Source organism: Excalfactoria chinensis, chromosome 19, assembly GCF_039878825.1.
Source record: "Excalfactoria chinensis isolate bCotChi1 chromosome 19, bCotChi1.hap2, whole genome shotgun sequence".
Lineage (NCBI taxonomy): Eukaryota > Metazoa > Chordata > Aves > Galliformes > Phasianidae > Excalfactoria > Excalfactoria chinensis.
In genome coordinates, this window is record NC_092843.1 from 857,831 (window position 1) to 876,056 (window position 18,226).

The 18,226-nt window shown below is 45.9% G+C and overlaps 1 protein-coding gene across 1 annotated transcript in view; it reads right to left on the bottom strand.

Annotated features, from left to right (window-relative positions):
• Positions 1-18,226, bottom strand: part of GALNT17 (polypeptide N-acetylgalactosaminyltransferase 17) — a 133,509-nt gene that overhangs the window by 87,985 nt on the left and 27,298 nt on the right. The window contains exon 2 of the mRNA XM_072353288.1: positions 11,106-11,289. Within this exon, the coding sequence (XP_072209389.1) occupies positions 11,106-11,289 (184 nt within the window). The remainder of the gene's footprint in view (positions 1-11,105; positions 11,290-18,226) is intronic.

The window sequence follows — 18,226 nt, forward strand, 5'->3', positions numbered from 1 at the left end:
ATGCTTTTGATGTGCAGCATTTAGGGCAGCTCTGCACAGTATTTTGGCTTCCTGGGTGTGACTTCATCAGCACTGCACAGGAAGAGATGGCAGCACCTCAGAGCATCCTCCTGGCTCACCAAGGCAGGGTACACACAGCTCGCTCAGCTGAGGTTGTGCTTGCACATCCATACATCCATATGTGCCTTTCCCATTTGAAAGGAAGCTCTGCTTTGCTATTCCACGTTGAGCTTAATTGATGCTCAGAAATGAGCTTAGTTCTTAAACCACACTTGTGAACTTCCTCCCATCTGCCTTGGTATGAAACGAATACAAAACAACCCACGTTTAAATAGTTTTAATCTATGTTTTAGCTCTCTTTATAGATTCTTCTGAACACACTTCTCCCTCTGAAGCATCCCAGCAGGGCGCCGCTCTGAACTGGGGTCTTTATACTTCACAGTCAGTGCAGGTTAAGCCAAAGCTTTGTGATCACCTCTCTGGGTTTCAGAAGTCATCGTTTAACTCCAGCTTTGGTTTGACAGCTGAGCGTCTGCTCGGGCACATTCCTGGTGTCAGAGGTGGCAGCAGAGGCAGAGAGGTGCAAGGTGTTCCCATTTCCCCCACCAGCCTGCACCCCAGCCAGCAACAGGTTCCCTACTTTAAACAATTCAACCGAACTTGTCAGTTTCCCTACAATTAATGCTTTTGAGGGAAGAATAACGAGCCATTCTGCTCCCTTCTCCCCATTCAAGCTGGATTAGCCACGCAACATCAGCAGTGTTCACAGAATTGCAGTGCAGATTTACCAACTACATCCTGCCCAGGTAAGCAAAGACAGAACAACACAGGACTGATATCCAGGAGCAGCTTCAAGCTCGTTGACTTCCCAGCAATGACTCCGTATTTAATTGTGCTGGGTGTTTCTTAGGCAACTGCAGGCATTCTCTGTGCTCCAAAAGGAGACGCTGGAGACAGAGATGTTCACAGAAACACAGTTCTTTATGGTTCCTCTTTAGTTAACAAGCATGTTGGATGAAAACAAGGTTGCATTTTCCGTATCTGCTGTTTGCTCTTCTCCCAGCCCACAAGGGATGGATTGCTAAATGTAAATATGGTGACAGTGAGATCAACACTGCACACCCCCTCTGGAGTCACTGTCATCATAGGGGTCACAGTTCAGCACCTCTTTATAACATAAATCTGCCGACTTCCAGTCATCCATCATTACCAAAAGGCCATTTAGGAATATGACAGGAAATACCTCAAACTGGAAAAGCATCAAGTATTCTGCAGCTGATCTCTTGTTCCTCCCATGCCAGATGAGGAACAACCCATCAGTAAAGCACAGAACAATGCTCGCTTGCCAACACCTGTAGTTAATTAGCACAGGTTACACAGTGACATTATCCTCACTAAATCCTGCTCTCTTCAGCTAACGTGGGCTGGCACCTGCCTGCAGGATTTATATCAAAATATCATGGATTAATAGCAAAAAGATACAGAGCCCTTATGGCTTTGTCTCTCATTTAGATCAATGGGACATCAGTGTAAGAGGCGTTTTATGTGCCATTAAATCATGCTTGACTATGTCCCCTTAAATCACACTGACAAAACCCTCTTTTAGTTTTGCCTTCCCAACGAGCAGCATCATGGCTGAAGATAAAGCCCAACCTGAACCATCACTGGGAAGCATCACTTGTCCTCCAACAGCAGGAAATGGGGCCTTTCCACCTTTCCGTGGTCTGAGATCTTCATTCTACACAAAACCCCAACTTTGCAATCAGGAGCACGTGGAATAAAATGTATTTACAGGGGGGTTTGGCACTTGTTTGGTTGTTTTTATTACAGGGATGATTTTATGCAAGAAACGATTCAGAAACAAATGAAGGATGAGAAGAGGAGGTGGGGGAAGGGCTGAGTTTATGGGGAACAGCTTGGTGTGCGTCAGGCTGTATTAATCAAGTCAGCACATTTCCAAACAACAGCAACAAAAAAATCACGCTGTGCTTCAATGGCAGCGAGCTGCAGGAGAAGCAGCACTCAGACACAGACGGACCCCCAGCCTGCTCCCAGATCACACCACTGCCACCCAGACCCCATAACCACGAATCCCAGCCATGGCACCGACTGCCTCCAGAAGCAACCTGCCTCCTCCTGCACGACACCTCGTTCAACTCATCCACTCCTGACAGCACACACATCTATTTTCCGCAGTACCTCAAATCATTACGACCATCATTTGCTCCTAATTTGTCCCAGCTGTACCGTCTGCGAGTCCTTCCTCCCCAATCCATATATAAATATGCCTACCCAAATCTTACGTGAAGATTAAAAACCATTAAGCAGAAAGTATAGCTGTTCTCACTCCTGGAGAGAAGGCAGAACTCCATAAATTTGAGTAGTCTGCTCTGGATGGGATGTGCAATGGGTTTCAAATAGGCTCCATGTTTCACTTCCAGCTCTGCACCCAGCTCTGTGCCTGCTGCCTGGGATGCTGAGACACCAACAAGGGAAGGCAAACAAAGTGTTAAGAAACGCCAATGGAAAACCAAATCTTCATGCAAAAGGAAGCACTCAGACATGCCCTGCAGCATGAGAGAAGCAGTGCAGGGAACTGGGCAGGACCTGGTGCCATAAAACATACACAAGTGCAGTAAGGCATCGGAACCATGCCAGCTGCTGCGGGTCCAGCTTGGGTACCACCACTGCAGCCTGCAGAAGGAAACAGCTCCTGAGCCCATGTGCCACGTGGCAGGACATGGAGCGGGCATAGGGAGGAGTTCAAGGTCCCACCCCTTCAGACAACACCAGGCAGCATCCGTTCTTACTGTCTTCAACATCAGTGCAAAGTAACCGTTGACACAAGGAGCAGCACATTCTATTCACGGATTGAAGTGCAGTCCAAACTTTAAGTTTCCCATTTCCACCACAGCAGGAACGGTCACTACTTGACAGATGGAGAGGTGATGCAAAATAACGCATGCAATTGCCCAGAAATGAATTACTAGCAGAACAGGAACCCAGAAGTCTGCCGCATAACCTTTTTATCACTTTAAAATAAGGTTATTTCTTACTTTCCCCCTGCTGTTCAGCCCTCTCCAGCCTCCTCATCGCTCTGTATCCTTCCCCCAGCAGGAAGCAGGTAAGATTTTCCATACAAAGGACAGACACTCCATTACCAAGCAGGACAGGCTCTGCTTTGGATGGATGTCAAGTACAAAAAACACACACAGAAGAAAAGGTCAACAAAATAACGGTGGGCTGCTTTCTTGCAGCCACTGGAACAGTTTAATTGGTCTGACTAATGGCTGTCACAGGGCGAGCACCACACAAGGTAAGTTTTGGGAGCACAAAGAGCCCCATTATCCTCCGAAGTTAGGAGACACAGATAGCCACGTGCCAGTGCTGATGGACTTGCTGCTTCGTTGCCACAAGGCAGAGGGGCTCAGCAGCAGAAGCCCTCCATGCCAGCCTTCCAAGCGTTCAGACTGATGGATGAGCACTGTCTCTGTCTAATGGCTACATCATCGTTAGCTCTGACTCCACGCCATTACTCATCTTTGAATAAATGCCCTTCAGGTCTGCTCAATGCACTGCTCCGCACAGCGCAGAGGTGACAAAACACACACATCCCTTTTGGGATTCCAACATCAGAAACTACCATGGAGAAGGACAAGCAGCCATGTCTGCACGATGCCCTACAGTCCTTTCCACAGTTCTTTCCAAAGTCTTCTGATGGGGGTCCTACTGGGTCGTGCTAGAACAGGCTGCCCAAGGAGGCTGTGGATGCCCCATCCCTGCAGGCATTCAAGACCAGGCTGGATGTGGCTCTGGGCAGCCTGGGCTGCTGGTTGGTGACCCTGCACACAGCAAAGGGCTGGAACCGGATGATCGTTATGGTCCTTTGCAACTCGGGCCATTCTATGATTCTATGATACAATCCTCCCCATCTCGTGTGCATGATCCAGCCATAAGACACAAACAGGACAGACAGAATTAAGTATAAAATCCATGCCAGTGCCTAACGAGGAAAACAAAGCAGACAAGAACATTAGTGGCTTTGATCATAGAGACCACACTTGTTCATATAGGACCTCCATGACTGCTTTTCTACAGATTTTCTCCTTCTTACCAGAATGGCTGGTTTTTTTTTCCTCCCTTCGTTTTTCACTTTTAATTCTGAGCACCCAGTCGTTCCCAAATCTGGTTCTTGAAGTTATTAATCATTTCCTTGCTGGCCATCACACAAAACAAATCCAGCTAACGTGCTTCTCATAAGCTTATCCCTCACTGACATTTCATTCTCGTATAAGGCTTGAGGGTTGGAATACTTAAATAGGCAAATATTCTTTTGATTAGTAGAATAAATGATTCTTGCTACTTACGGCCCTTAAAAACAGTCGGCCTTGTCAAAGTGCTCAAATCTGTTGGCGCAGCTTTTACAGGATTTTGTAGATTTTCCAACCAAACGTCCCTCAGCAGCAGAGAAGAGATTCAACTTCACAAGCTCATATGCTTTAAAATGCCTCTCCTACAATGACATACGGAGCTGCAACATTAAAGCAAAGGTGCACAGGAGTTACCTTGTTTAGAATTTCTGCACATTAAGTTGAATTCTCCCCAGAATTACTATCACACCGATTACAGTTTGGTCAAGCTCTTATAAAGCCAAGCATCATCATGCAATAAAAGAACCCATAGATCTCTCGGCCCACGGGTTGTGCAGTGATGGCAGTGCCAACCTGGTCACCTACGTGCAATCCCAGGCAATGCCCAACAAACACCAAGAACATCTACAAGCTTTTCTATTTTTCAGTCAGTCTGTTCTATCAATGGTTCCCTCTGAACAGGGCTGAGTATTACCAAAGTAGGCATGGATTGAAGCAAGAGGCTGTGAAAACAGCATTCCATACAATCATAGAATCACCACGGTTGGAAGAGACCTAAAGATCATCCAGTCCAACCGTTCACCTATTACTAATAGCTCCCCATAGGCTGCTCCCATCAGGAGCTGAGCAGGTCCATACTCCTACATGGCACATATGGGCACTGGGCTGGTCAACATCACGAGCAGGGGAACACTGACACAGCTGGAAAGGGGCAACAAATCTTCCACATTATGAGCTCGTAAGCACTCAGAGATTGCCGGGTGAGAGGCAGCAATGTAAAGCAGTAAATTAACAGCGCATCCTTTGACATTCTCTATTAGAGGTGTCACCTACCCGTGTAGCTGATCATGTAGACACGATGCTGGATGTGGCTAATTAACAGACATTCAGTGTAAGATGAGGTCGAAGCTCCCATTGAGGTCAGTGCAGAGACATTGGCACTGTCAAAGGACCACGTATCCTAGAAGTCCCTGGCTGCCTCGCTCACAGGCTGATGCAGCTACTTTGGGGAGCAATGCCTCTTCTCACCCTTGATCCCAGACAGACCTCAGCTGCTCACTGGGTGATGCTCAAGCAGCAATGGCTATGAAATCCTTGCTCAGAGAGACACCTGAGGTAGATTCTGATGTATGGGTGCAGCGCTGATTGGATTGATACTCGCGATGGGGCTGCGAAGCACCATGACTGAAACACAATACGTTACAAATCACTCCACAATCTGCTGCTGCCTCCGCACACGCTGTTGTGCCCAGGCAGATTCAGGCTTGCTCAAGTTTCCTTAATCCAGACAAATTTACTGCTGCTCAGCTCTCCCTTACATATCCGTGCTGGCTTTAAATCTCAGCAGAAAAGCAAAAACTTGCACGTCCTTCTGAACCGATGGCAAATAACCCCAGAAAATACGGAGCCAAACAAGCTTTGCTCGTGTTCTGCTCACAAAAATAAAGCTTCTCCAGGAAATGAATCGATCCTCATTTGCCTTTTGTAAAGATTATAAACAAGCTTGGAAGAAAGCACGTGTTCAGCCCTCTATTCATAGCAACGCTTCCTAATCACGCCCCATTCACTGACTGCTTATCTCAGTATCTTGCTGACTCAGCCACACATCTTCTGGCAAGAGGGATTATCAATATGAAATCAATTGTATCTGCCCTAGGAAGGAGATGGAAAACTGAACCATTTTCTATTACCCTGCGACTCTTAAGAGGTCTGATGCTGTCTGATAAAGTTTTATGTTGATAGATTCAGAACATAAGATTCTCATAAATTGACTTTCTGATCATTAAACCTCTAAAACTCATCAAGCTTCTCCCATGAAATCTCTGTTTGTTTTCTTCTGTTCTCCCGACTCCCACCTCATTTCCAGTAACCACTTCTCTGAAACGTTGAGCTTCACATTTTACAACTCAAGCGACCAGAAACACGCAGCACGATGTCAGGATTTGGGTACATGCAGGCATTTTTAAGTGCACATCACTTACTCAGCAAGTTGTAACAAGAAATGATCTCCTAAGCCGTAAAAACAGAACGTGCAGAACAGGATTTATTTTTGTGACAGGCTCTTGTAATAAAGTCATTAGGATCAGACAGGTCTAAGGGACATAAAAGCCAGAGCCATTATCAGTGTCACATCCACTTACCCATCTCTCCCCACGCACACAAGCTATTTCACATCCCCGAAGGAACAGAACCACTGGGAGACCCTCAGACTAGGATTTATTGAATGGCCCCAAGCTGGGGACGGTGGGAAGGAAGAAAAGTAATGAGTTTTAGAATTATTCCAATGGATTCATGCTTTGTGTCGACCGTCCTTCAAGGCACATTGCTGACTGCAGGACCGATCACCCACGCCATGTCCCTCTGCCCATCCCAGCCAGCTCTGCTGTGCTGCTTTGGATGCTGAAGGACTAAATAAAAGGTTTCAGGATTGACATTTGCAGACAGCAACGTTGGACCCACACGTCCCCCTGGTTTGGCTGTGAGTTTGCAACCTAAGTAACAGAATCGCTCTCTGCAAGGCAGGCAGATGGGTCAGCAGCACAGACACACTGGTTTTGTTTCCTTTGGAAGGCACTTTATAAGCAACATACCCAAAGCTTCATTTGGTTCATGTACTTTCGTAAGCACAGCGTAGTCAGATGTATTTATAACACAGGTATTTTTCAGTGCAGGGGTTCAGAAATGCACAAAGCTAGCAGTCAAATTACACTAAAGCTGCCTGCCACCAAAGCACACATTTAACACTTATGTTTGCATTAGGAAGTGTTTTACAACGCACTTCACAGAAAAAAGTCCTCCCTGAAGCATCATGTTCCAAACTCAGAAGAACAGGGAACAATTCCACTGTTAGGAAGGGAAATTTGACAATTAGTGCAACCTATTAGGAGAAAAAATGAAGGTACTTTGTACATAAATCCATGGCTGCAGCATTTCAACATCACACCAAGGCAGAGCAACAGCACCAACAGAATCCCACAACAGCCACTAAACAATCTCCAGAGTTACCCTCCCAGAAGCACTTTCTTAGTTAAAAGGAGCTGCTGGGACTTGTAAGCACTGCAGCTTTTTGTCACTGCTGACTCCATACAGAGCCCACGGAGCTGTCAGGCAAAGGATACTGCATCAAGCAGGCAGCAAACACAGGAAGGAAAGTGTCTCTGCAGGGACTTCACTTGCCCAGCTTTCAAAAAGAGTTATTGGAAGTCCAATAATCATCTCTGCATACATATGTACGGAGATGCTCTGAAGAATACAGATCCATACCAGTGTTTATTCAGTAGCACAGTGGTTTGCACTGCACTGTCAAAGCGGTGCAGAGCTGAAGCAGGCAGGTGCAGCATTCTACCCTTGTGCAAATCAGGCAGAAGGCAGCAGGAGCTGCAGCACTGCCCCAGGACTGCAGGCAGCACCAAACAGATGCAGACGTCACATCTCAGGCACCCACAGCTGTAGGGAAGAACACCACAAGGCTTCTGAATTCATAGGTATCTTCCTACCCTAAACCTCAGATGGGGCAGGTTTGGCACAACCTCCAGCGTTCCTTTGCAGAACACAAGGAACACCTGCAGCCCAGCAGAATTAAAATGCCTGAAACTACAAAGAGATGGGACAGATCTGGAAAGACATCACCACGTAATTCAGTTTGTTTTAGCCTTTTAAGCACTGTCCTTCTCTGCAGATTCATTTCATCGAGCCTGGTTTAATACCCTGGGGCAGGACATGACTAAAGAACTGGCATAATATCACAAATGTGCGACTGCCAGCTACTAAAATACTCCAGGAAACCACCAATAAGGAGCTCCCACTTGCAACAATAATGGTTGCAGATCTCAGCCATGAGAAAAATACGCTTGGGGGGAAAAAAAGAGGCAAAAAACACAAACAGTGTTTCAAGGAAAGCTTGAATGAGCTTGCATGGCTTCTAGTTTGAAGAGGAAATGAGATGCTAAGACACAGTGGATGCCAGATGTGTGGAGTACAGGGCAGACTCCTCCTCCATCACGAAACATCCAAAGGCAGGTGCTTTGCATGAGCCATGTGTGAGAAGTGAATTGCGGGCAGTGGGAAGGGATGGGGTTTCCTGGTTAGAAAGCCCTCAAAACCTCAGAAAACTGAGCTTGTGGAAATGACTATTTGCTCACAGTTTTTCCTCTTCACTTCAATGTCGGGTGTTGAATTGAAGTTTGCCTGCATGAGAACAGCTGCTCGGAGATTTGCAGCAGCAGGAATATGTCATCTTCACCCAATGATTCAATAGTCCTCACAATTGTGGGTATTATTGTTCTTAAATCTACTCCTTAATCCCATAATGCCATAAAATACCACTGAATAAGAGCTTAGCAGGATTCCAGAAAGGCATAGACTTTTAAAGAGATAATGAGGACTCCACGTTTATATTAGATAGGATAGAAAAGAGAATAGGAAAGACAACGTAGCAGATGGGCAGATTATTTCATAGTTCTCCTTAATATGATTTCTTCAACCTGAAGCATCCGGTAATTCCGCTATCAGAGATTAGATACTGGATAAGATGGACAGCCAGGATGATTTAGTGCAGCAATTTTTACTCTCTCATTACATGTAGGAGGGGCTCCCATTAAATCAGACATCAGCAAATTAAAATAGAGGTGTGTAAAGCCTAGTATTAAAGTGGGCAATGTCAGCAGCCCATAGGATCCACGTCAATAGGCTTCACTTTCAATAAAGGAAACAGGAGACATCTTAATGTGTCCTCTCTCCCCCTTTATAGGCAGGCTGAGAGTCTGAGGATGGCTTGGGTAGCAATGGACCTCAGAGCTTTCCTGGACAAAGTGGAACACTTATTGATTCCCTCTGAATGCACAGAGCCTGGTCAGGAATCAGTTCAGTATAAAGCCCAGCACTGGGATGCAGGTGGTGAAGAGCAGGATGGGTTTTAAAAGGGAGAAAGATGTGACAGGCACTGCTAGAGAAGCTCAGGACCATCAGCATTCTGGACATCGAGCAGCCTTTAACTGAAACAAACAGGCCTCACTATTATATTTAAAAGTAATACATGCTTTGTAATGCTTATCAGCTGGAGTGTTCTCAACATTTTTTCCTACTAATGCTGCAATTTCAAAACCATTCGGGCTAATTTCCTTTGCCTCGAATCTATTTTAATCAGAGACCAGGATACTTGACTTAAATGGTTTGCATTAAACCCTTCATAAAATCAGCCATAAAACTGCATGCACAAAATAGCGAACAGATCTTGAAGTCAGAAGCAGGAAAAGCTGAAACTTTTCAAATCCTCCAGCAAAATCACGCTTGTTTCATAACCACATCAACCGCTCCCTTAGGATACCAAGAAAACTGCTCTAAACAACACACACCCAACGAGCCCCACCAGCCTGCAGTTCTTGCACACATAAAATCCACTAAGCTGTGCAACCCACAAGTTCTCTCCTCCACGGTATCAGCCCAGCTCCAAAATGATGCCTATGTTCACAAATTGCTGTGTCTGCTCTGTCCTCTCCACCGCCCTCCCATGAAATCGCTGATAGCAGCACTGAAGGAAATACAACGCGAACCTCAAAATGTCAGAATTAATCCTTTTCTTCCCTCAAAGATCTGAATAAAAAAACCCACACATTAATTCTCAAATTAATTCTCACAAAGTAATGCTGGCTCTGCTAAAAGTCAGAGCTCTGGATGAGAAATGAAAGAAGAAATCCAGGCTCAGGTAACTGCTAGGGAAGGTCTCACTTAAAGGATTTGCCATTGTAGTGAGATTTGCATACCGTACAGCCAAAGGTGCAATTTCTACCTGCAATTTATTTTGTCCAGACAGACCGGAGCAGCAAATCGGATGCTGGGACTCCATGCCTTTGAAAACTCATCCAAATACTTCTGTTGTCAGTGGTTGACAGCCTTGGAAACTATGAGTGGCTGCTTGAAATTCATGCAGCATGCAGAGAAGCGAAGGAACAAAAGCTCTCCATGCTCTCACATCGTTAACAATTTGCCAGTACGCTGGAGACATGTAGCTGCATCCCCTTGCTGCATGATTTTCAATGGCTTGCAGATGCCAAGCAATAGCTCTGTCACCACCCTAATGACACAGGCATTTGGACATGGATCCTTCAGAATCTAAATCTCTCTTAGCTATTTATTCTTTTTTCAATCGGAGCTGTCACTCCAGGCCTGGAAGAAATTGTCACTTTCCTATTTTGAGGAGCACGCTGCCAGCCATATCTAAAATTAACTTCCATACAGATAACTTTCACTGTAGCTTTTCTCACACCCTTTAACAATGATCTGGTGTGCGATGGTGCTTAGTAGGTAATGTTCGTCATCACCATCGCCTTAAAAGGTCGTTTTAGTGAAATAATATAGAGAGGGTATTGCCACTGCATCCACCGAGACCTCTTCAGCTGTGTCTGGACAGAGATGTCCCTGCTCAGGAGACATCTGTTACTCTTTATGCTCATTTTAAGCCCTTCTGCCACTGTGGTGCAAAAGGGTTCAAGTGCTTCAGCTCTCTCCTTCCCAACAATCCTATAGGGCCAGTTGAAGCTCAAGAGGAGCTTCCCAGCAGTGTCCCAGGAGGACTATGATGGCACAGGCTGGAGGCTGCACCAACTGCATCCACTGCTCATCACTGAGCATTGCCCTGAGAACAAAATGCAGGGAAGAGCAAACAGGATCCTACCGCAACATGACAGCAACCACCAGCCCTGGCGCTCTGAGTGACACGAAGCCAGCAGCACTTACTTGGTTGGACGATAATCTGGTATGGAACGGTCCAGTGAAATCTTCTCACTGAGGTAGGAGTTGTAGCCGTATTTCTCATGGGGTCCCTTTGCTTTCTCCACCTCGTCAGGGGACAGGGTGGCTGGAAGTCCCCCTTTGCCACGTCCACCATAGCCTTCAATGAGACCAAGTGACTTGGACAGACCTGGAGAGAAAGAGAGTCACCGTCACTGCTACATTCACCACTGTTACTTCCGAGTCAAAACAGAAACAAAAGCAATCTGAGATGACAGGGCGCTTTCTTTTGGCTTTCTGAGAACATTCCCCATTTCAGTCCTTTAACCCAACACAGGAAGGAAAATGAGTCAAGTTTTGATATTCTTCATGGTTCCAGCATGCAGCTCCTGACAGCTCTACCACCAGCATCCGACCGATAACCTGTCCCAGGGATCCTTGCATTTCTTTAGCTGTTAGGAAGGTTATTCGGGCCCCCTTCCCCTCTAAGAGAGGTAATTACATATAAGGTTAGATGTCCCCAGGAGAAGGATAGGTGGAACACAGAATAAGAATAAAATTGGGTTTGGTTAACTGCCAGCTGAATGAGTTTTCGCTCAGGATGAACAGTGAACAGCATACAAATGTTATGGATTTAAAAACAATTTCCCCTCAAAGCCTTCTTATCTTTTATGGTATAGCGTACCCAGACCTTTATCGAGACAAATTATTTATTTATATCCGCGTAGCTGAAGGAAATGGGCAAAGTTCGAAATGTGCTGCACAAAAAGAGCTGCGCTGATGGTTCGGTGGCGATTGTGAAGCCAGGTTTGTACTCGTGTTATTATTTATTACAAAGGACACCTGGAATTGTAATATTTTTCATTAGCAGAGACTTGCGCTCGTCGTCGTCAGACAACGAAAAAAATCTGATGGATGATTTTGTGTTGGTTTTTTTTTTTTCTTCTTTTTTGTTTCTTTAAATTAAGATGCCAGAATGCATTCGGGTTTGTTTGAATGGCAGAGTCTCCGTTCTGAGAGCAGAACAGACTTCACCACTGATACCTGTGATAGGACAACAACCTTTAGGTCATTCCCAGGGTACCACAATCCAAGAGCGCGCTCCATCTCCCAGCCCGGACAAAACACTTTGCCTCCCCACCTACAAGATACGTATTTTAACACTTTTTTCCTTAAAAAACAGCATTGTGGTGAGAAAATCACCTCTGAATGTAAACCACTGTTTGAAATACCTGGATGTATTGAAAAGTACAAGGATAACCTCCTTACTTGCTCATCTCTGCTTCTGCTCCAGAAGAAAGATATAAAAATGATGGTGCGTGCTTCACCTCCCCCAGAATACAGCCAAGAAGCAGGAATTGCCGTCCCAGACCCATCTGTGCCCCGTCACAAGGCAGCAGCTCCCTGGTGACTTCCAGGTCTGGCAAAATGATGCCTCTCTGCTGACAGCAGAGGCACCAGAGCAATGCCAGGACGTGACTTTTCATTCAGCAGCTCTGACTGACAAGCTCATAATGCCATTAATTGCCTTCTTCCAAGACTGCGGTTGTGACAACTAGATGCATACACACACCAGCTTCCATTCATCTCGACTCACTCATTACCTTCCCTAAAGTTCCTTCCTGCAGATGAACTGCTGTCTCAGAAAGCACAGATAAATCTGTGTCATGTAACCAAAGGAATCACCAAAGGAGGCTGATTCATAGGTTGGTTTATTTTCCAGTGCCACGACAGCAAATTCACCCACAGGGACAGTCACAGCTCCCAGGTGCCATGCAAGTGGGAGATGGAGGTGTTTGAGCTGGTTAAACATGGCACCCTCCAACTGAGGCTGCCAGAAGGGTTCATCGGTGCAGCTGGAGCGTCACTTTGCTTTGTGGCACGTGCAAGCACAATTCAACCCATGTCTGACAGGAAAGATAATTCGTGTCCAAACAGAGCTGGCTTCCAGCTGGCTGAAAGGACGCCTCAGGAGAGATGGAAGTTAAAACAAAGAATGCTTAACACAACCCTCAGTCAGCCAATCCATTCACTCATTTGCTTGTACTCATTCCATTTTAGGGCTGCACAATTCTGGAAGCCTTAAACATCTCTGACAAAACTTCAGACATCAGCCCCAGGGATTTCCCACTGACACCTGCTTGGGAGCACGAAGCCACAAAGCACAGGTTCCTACAGGCAGCACGTGCATCTTCTTTTATTTTCTGTTTGCCCATCACAATCAGCATGGAAACGCCACTTGGTTCTCAAGGAACCAGCAGTCTCCAGTACTGAGTTCAAATGCTGCTCTGAACAATTAAGGGCCTGTAGCGGTGCAGAAGCAGAGAGGCAAAATCACCTCTGTAGCCAGTTGCTCCCAGCACACAGCTGCCCAGGGCTGGTTTTCAGCACAGCCTTCTGCTGTGGCCTGCCAGCAGCAATATGCTTGCAGCATCTTTGCACTACGAGAACATCCAGCCCTCAGCCAAAGCTGCTTGAAATTGGCCACAGCACAGAGAGACCAAGAGTAAGGAAGAGCAAATAACCACACCAGCTTATTTCCTCGAAGAATTGGGCTAAGAACAGCCAGAACCTGCTCTGTAATCATTCTGGGCAGGCACCAAAGCAGGAGTGCAGAATTGCTGGCAAAACATCTTTCCTGATGCCTGCTCCAGCCTATCCATAGTGATAAACAGCACTAATCCCCCACCAAAAGGGCTGATCCTTGAGAGACTCTCTAGTGAATTTTGCAAGTCCATGAGATGGAAATGGGCCACATACGGTTGAGATGGCCAGCACAGATCAGAACAGTTCAGAGCTCCAGTCATCCTTAAGCCGCATTCACCCATCAAGTAGCTTAGAAATGAAAAGATGTTTTTTTTTTCCTCAAAGCCTCCTGAAACATCCAAGCTTTGAAACAAGAGGCGCCGATTGCTCTCATGTTGCAGGAACAGCAGGAAGGAAAGACAGCACTTACGCCTGCTAATATTGGAGCCCCTCCTGCTGGAACGGCAGCACCGCATTCCCTGAGGACTGACAAAAAGTTGTTTTTCTTTCAAGACCATATAAAAAGTTCATCTCTACAAGCAAACCATTCCTAGACAGTTACAGTAAATATATTCTTCCCTTTTTAAACCGGCAGTATATTTCACTGGGAGACAGGAGCTTTCTCGGATAGAGAAAACCTTTGGTAAAATGCAATACAGTGTGATACATGGCCTTCATTTATAAAGTGCCCAGCCAAACAGGCTCCCCAGGCAGCAGGCCTGTTGGAAAAGCATTTTGCTACGTGTCAGCCTAGATGAAAGAAAACGTCAACCCTCCCCATACAAACTTACAGCAAGGGAACATCCCTTGATAAGGCTGGGGAATAGAGAAGGCAGCTGAATCTGACAAACGGGCCCCGAGTCTGATACTGCTTCTCTCTGACCTCCCAGCCAAGATGGAAAGAAATGATGCAACGGATATAGACTTCTAGGGGCACTGTATGAGAAACTAGAACAGATACCAGAGGGTGAATGTTGTAGGTAATGCTGGAGATTATGGGAAACTGCTGTAGTTTTGAGTGCTGTCTTGCTGAACGCTGCAAATACAGACTATTAAAAGGAAGGCTCATTAAAGATAAGGGTAATTGGCAGACTAACAGGCACCAATTTTCCTTTGCAGCTTTGGTGGAGCCCGGAGACCTACAAACACATTTTCCTCCCTGCAGCAGTTTTTCCACTATTTTTACCCAGGCTTTGCTCAGATTTATCACATCAAGTAATGCCCCTTCCTCTGGCTGCAGGTCACATCTGCTTAGCATACAGACCTCTGCAATACAAGGGCAATGGAAGCCGTCCAGGTAGTACAAAACACAACAGGCTCCATCAGCCTCCCTTTGCACTTACTCCTTCCCCAAAGTATCCTTCAGCTCCTACAAAAGACATTGAAGTCACTGTGATAAATAGGTGTGAGAATCACAAGTTTTCCAGTAGCCCGGCTAGTCAAGCACCAAAACAGGCTGCCTAGGATGGGTGCAGCTCCTAATTCAATGCAGTTAAGGACAGGTTAGATCAACATCTGTATCCAGAAGGACGTAAGCACAGCTGAGCTCACATAGGGCAGCTTCCAAGGTTCCTTCCCACTTTGTGCTCTATGAAAATGATGGGAGAAGAGCGCGCTCTCAAACTGCAAAGAGTTTAGAGACTGGTTTGAGGTGTTTAATATCAATTATACATTTACAAGCGTTTGTATGTATATACATACACACACGGGTAATTGAAGCTTTCTTATCTATATGGAAATGGAAACACAGAGCAATTACCTTCAGAGCCAGAGGGAACACTGGCACCTGTTGCAGACAGAATATGGTCCTCAGGAGAATCTCAAAGCTCGCCTTGCCCTATTCCGGCCATTGCACTACAAAGTTGTGGCTGGAAATGAATTTCCTGATCACGATTCACCTCAGGCACAAAATAACAGGAATCCTTCAACCAGCCGAGGCTGTTCGGTTCAAAGGACTGATACAGGAAACTCTAAAACCTGGGACTAGTAGAAGAGCTTAGACACAGATGCACGCTCCCTGAAAGCCCACAGATATTATTAGCACCTATGATACTGCTCCACGTTCTTAAGTTACTTGTCAGGAAAGAAAACGATGCAGGATTTAGCAACAGAACTGGTTGAGAATCAGAAGAGCAAGGAGACCAGGCTAAGAAAAACTCTCTGTGTGTTAGCAGTGAAGACAGGCGGGAGGCTCATGCATAAATACCTAATGCAGATACAAAAGACAAGAGTGGAGGTGATTGATATCCCAAGGAAAAGCCAGGACGTGTGTGAGGAGCTCCTGGCAGTTTAATAAGAGCAGAGCTCTTCCCCAGTACTAACATCACCACCCCAGGAGCTGCACATGGACATCACACATGGTTGGTAAAGGTTCATCCCAAACTGACCGATGACAGCTGAGCATGGGGTTTCCCAATGGATATGGCTTTCCAGCACTCTTCCCACAGCACATGGTGCTCAGCACCGAGGTTTGCATCTCCACATCAAGTGGAGGAAAAGCTCACCACGCTCTTGGCCATTAAATACACCGTAATAAGCCACACCATGACATCAGCAGGGACACAAGGATGCACATTTTGCAGGCGAGGTACTGATGTATTTGAAGCGGTTGCCATGTAGAGAAGTGACATATGTAGCACCAGCAGCTGACTCGCAGCTCCAGATAACAGACGCCGATCTGTGGAGGGGGATGGATGAAGTCCGTTTGCAGAGAGGCAAAGGAAAGAATGTGTTGTAGCAATCTCACTTGCACGAATACAGATTTATATCTCTGACTAACACACGGGACTAATGCATTCTGGAAATATATACTTTCACTTGAAAAGAGGTAAAAAAAGAAATCAACCCACAAGCACCCACCAAGTAGTAGCAGTAGATCAAAAGGTTTAAGCAAAAGGAAAATCGGGGTCAAAAACATCATTGAGATCATTTAGAGAGACAGCTGACTCCAGGCACACTGCATCCATGTTTGAGGTGTTCGAGAGCTCCAGGGAGCTCACTTTATTAAGCCCTGCCTAAGGCCTGCTTTCAGCCACTCAATCTTATAGGGATGCAGGCACAACCACTTCCCCACCAACACACGGCAATGAATTTCCATCAAGTGTTTAAAACACTCTAAAGCAATCTTCACACGGTTATTTTAAGTTGGTGGGAGCCATCAGAAAACACCACTGCAGCACAGGTAGCTACCCCTAAACCTAAAAGGAGCGAGGTTGTTACAGAAGATATGCCCACAGCGGGCATTCCCAGAATAAATAGGAACTTCTTAAATCCAACGTGTAATTATTCTATGGAAGTATTAATACAAGCACCTTCTCCAAGTTTGCATACACTTCTTCCTACCGACTGCCTATTGCTGAGCTGTGAAGTTGCTACTTTTTGAGGTCAAGAAAGTCTATTTTACAGGGTTTTGCTTTGTGCACTTAATTTCTTTTATAATACTTGCTCTGGCTGTGCTCAGACGCTGCTCTCACTCAGCAGCTGCAACCGTTTATTGTTGCTTTACTGGTGTGCATTCCGTGCTCTCAGGCTCACAGGACACCCCAGAGAGTGCTTCTGCTCTTCACATTTCTTCCCATCTGCTTGTGCTTTGCAAATGGGTCATAGGGGTGACACACTCTGACTCGCAACATCTAAGGACAGAAATGAAGACATTAATTTGGTCATCAGAGAGACATATTCTCCACTGCGATGCCCCTGTTCTTGTACACATCTGCATTCTCCAAAATACCACTGTTAATGGGCCCAAGGTGTTTCACGTGACGTGTGTGTTAGCACAGTGAACACAAGCACAACCTCAGATTGCAAACTGGAATGGCTCTGTTCTGTCTCTGTTCTGCTAGTGGTGAAGGAAGAGCCTTGATCTCACCACTGATTTTTCTAGACATGCAAGGAGAAAAACAAGATATTAATTAATCCTCCAACTCATCATCCTGAGCGGTTTGGGAAGTACACTGCAACTGTTCAAACAGTGGCTTATACCTTCCTCTCATCCTTCTTCCTATCTAGGGGGAAATGCAATTAATACCAGCCTTGTGAAGCCTGCCCTACTCACCTTCAGCAGATTAAAAGACTTCAGGGGAATAAAAGAGTCCTTGTACAATACCAAGGGTCAGCAACCTCATTTATCAGCTCCTTGCCCTGCCAGGTCAGGTTTACTGGGAATTCAGATTCCCAGAAGAAAACCCTGCTGCTGCAGTAGATACTGAGGTACCAAACCCACAGCTCTGTCCCTTCACAGCTCAGTAAGAACAGGGGGCGCCATGGAGAAGATGCCATGAAAAAGATGTTGCCCCTTCTCAGGAATGGGAGGTATCACTTTACAGCAGCCTTAAGGTCTACAAATCCCGTGCTTGCTGCAGAGTGAACAGCAGACCTCCACCAACGCACACAAGGGTTGGTGGGCACTGATTCTCCTCCCCCACTCCTTCCCAAAAATACCTTCAAGGATCCATGACTCTTTTCTCCCTCATTGCCATGACAAAGCCTCCCCCACATCCTGAGTTTGCAGAGATCAAATTCTCCTCGGGGATATTATTTATTAATGAGTAAAACAGCTCCTGCTCCAGATGCAGGTCAAGAGAAAAAAAAAACACCCAACA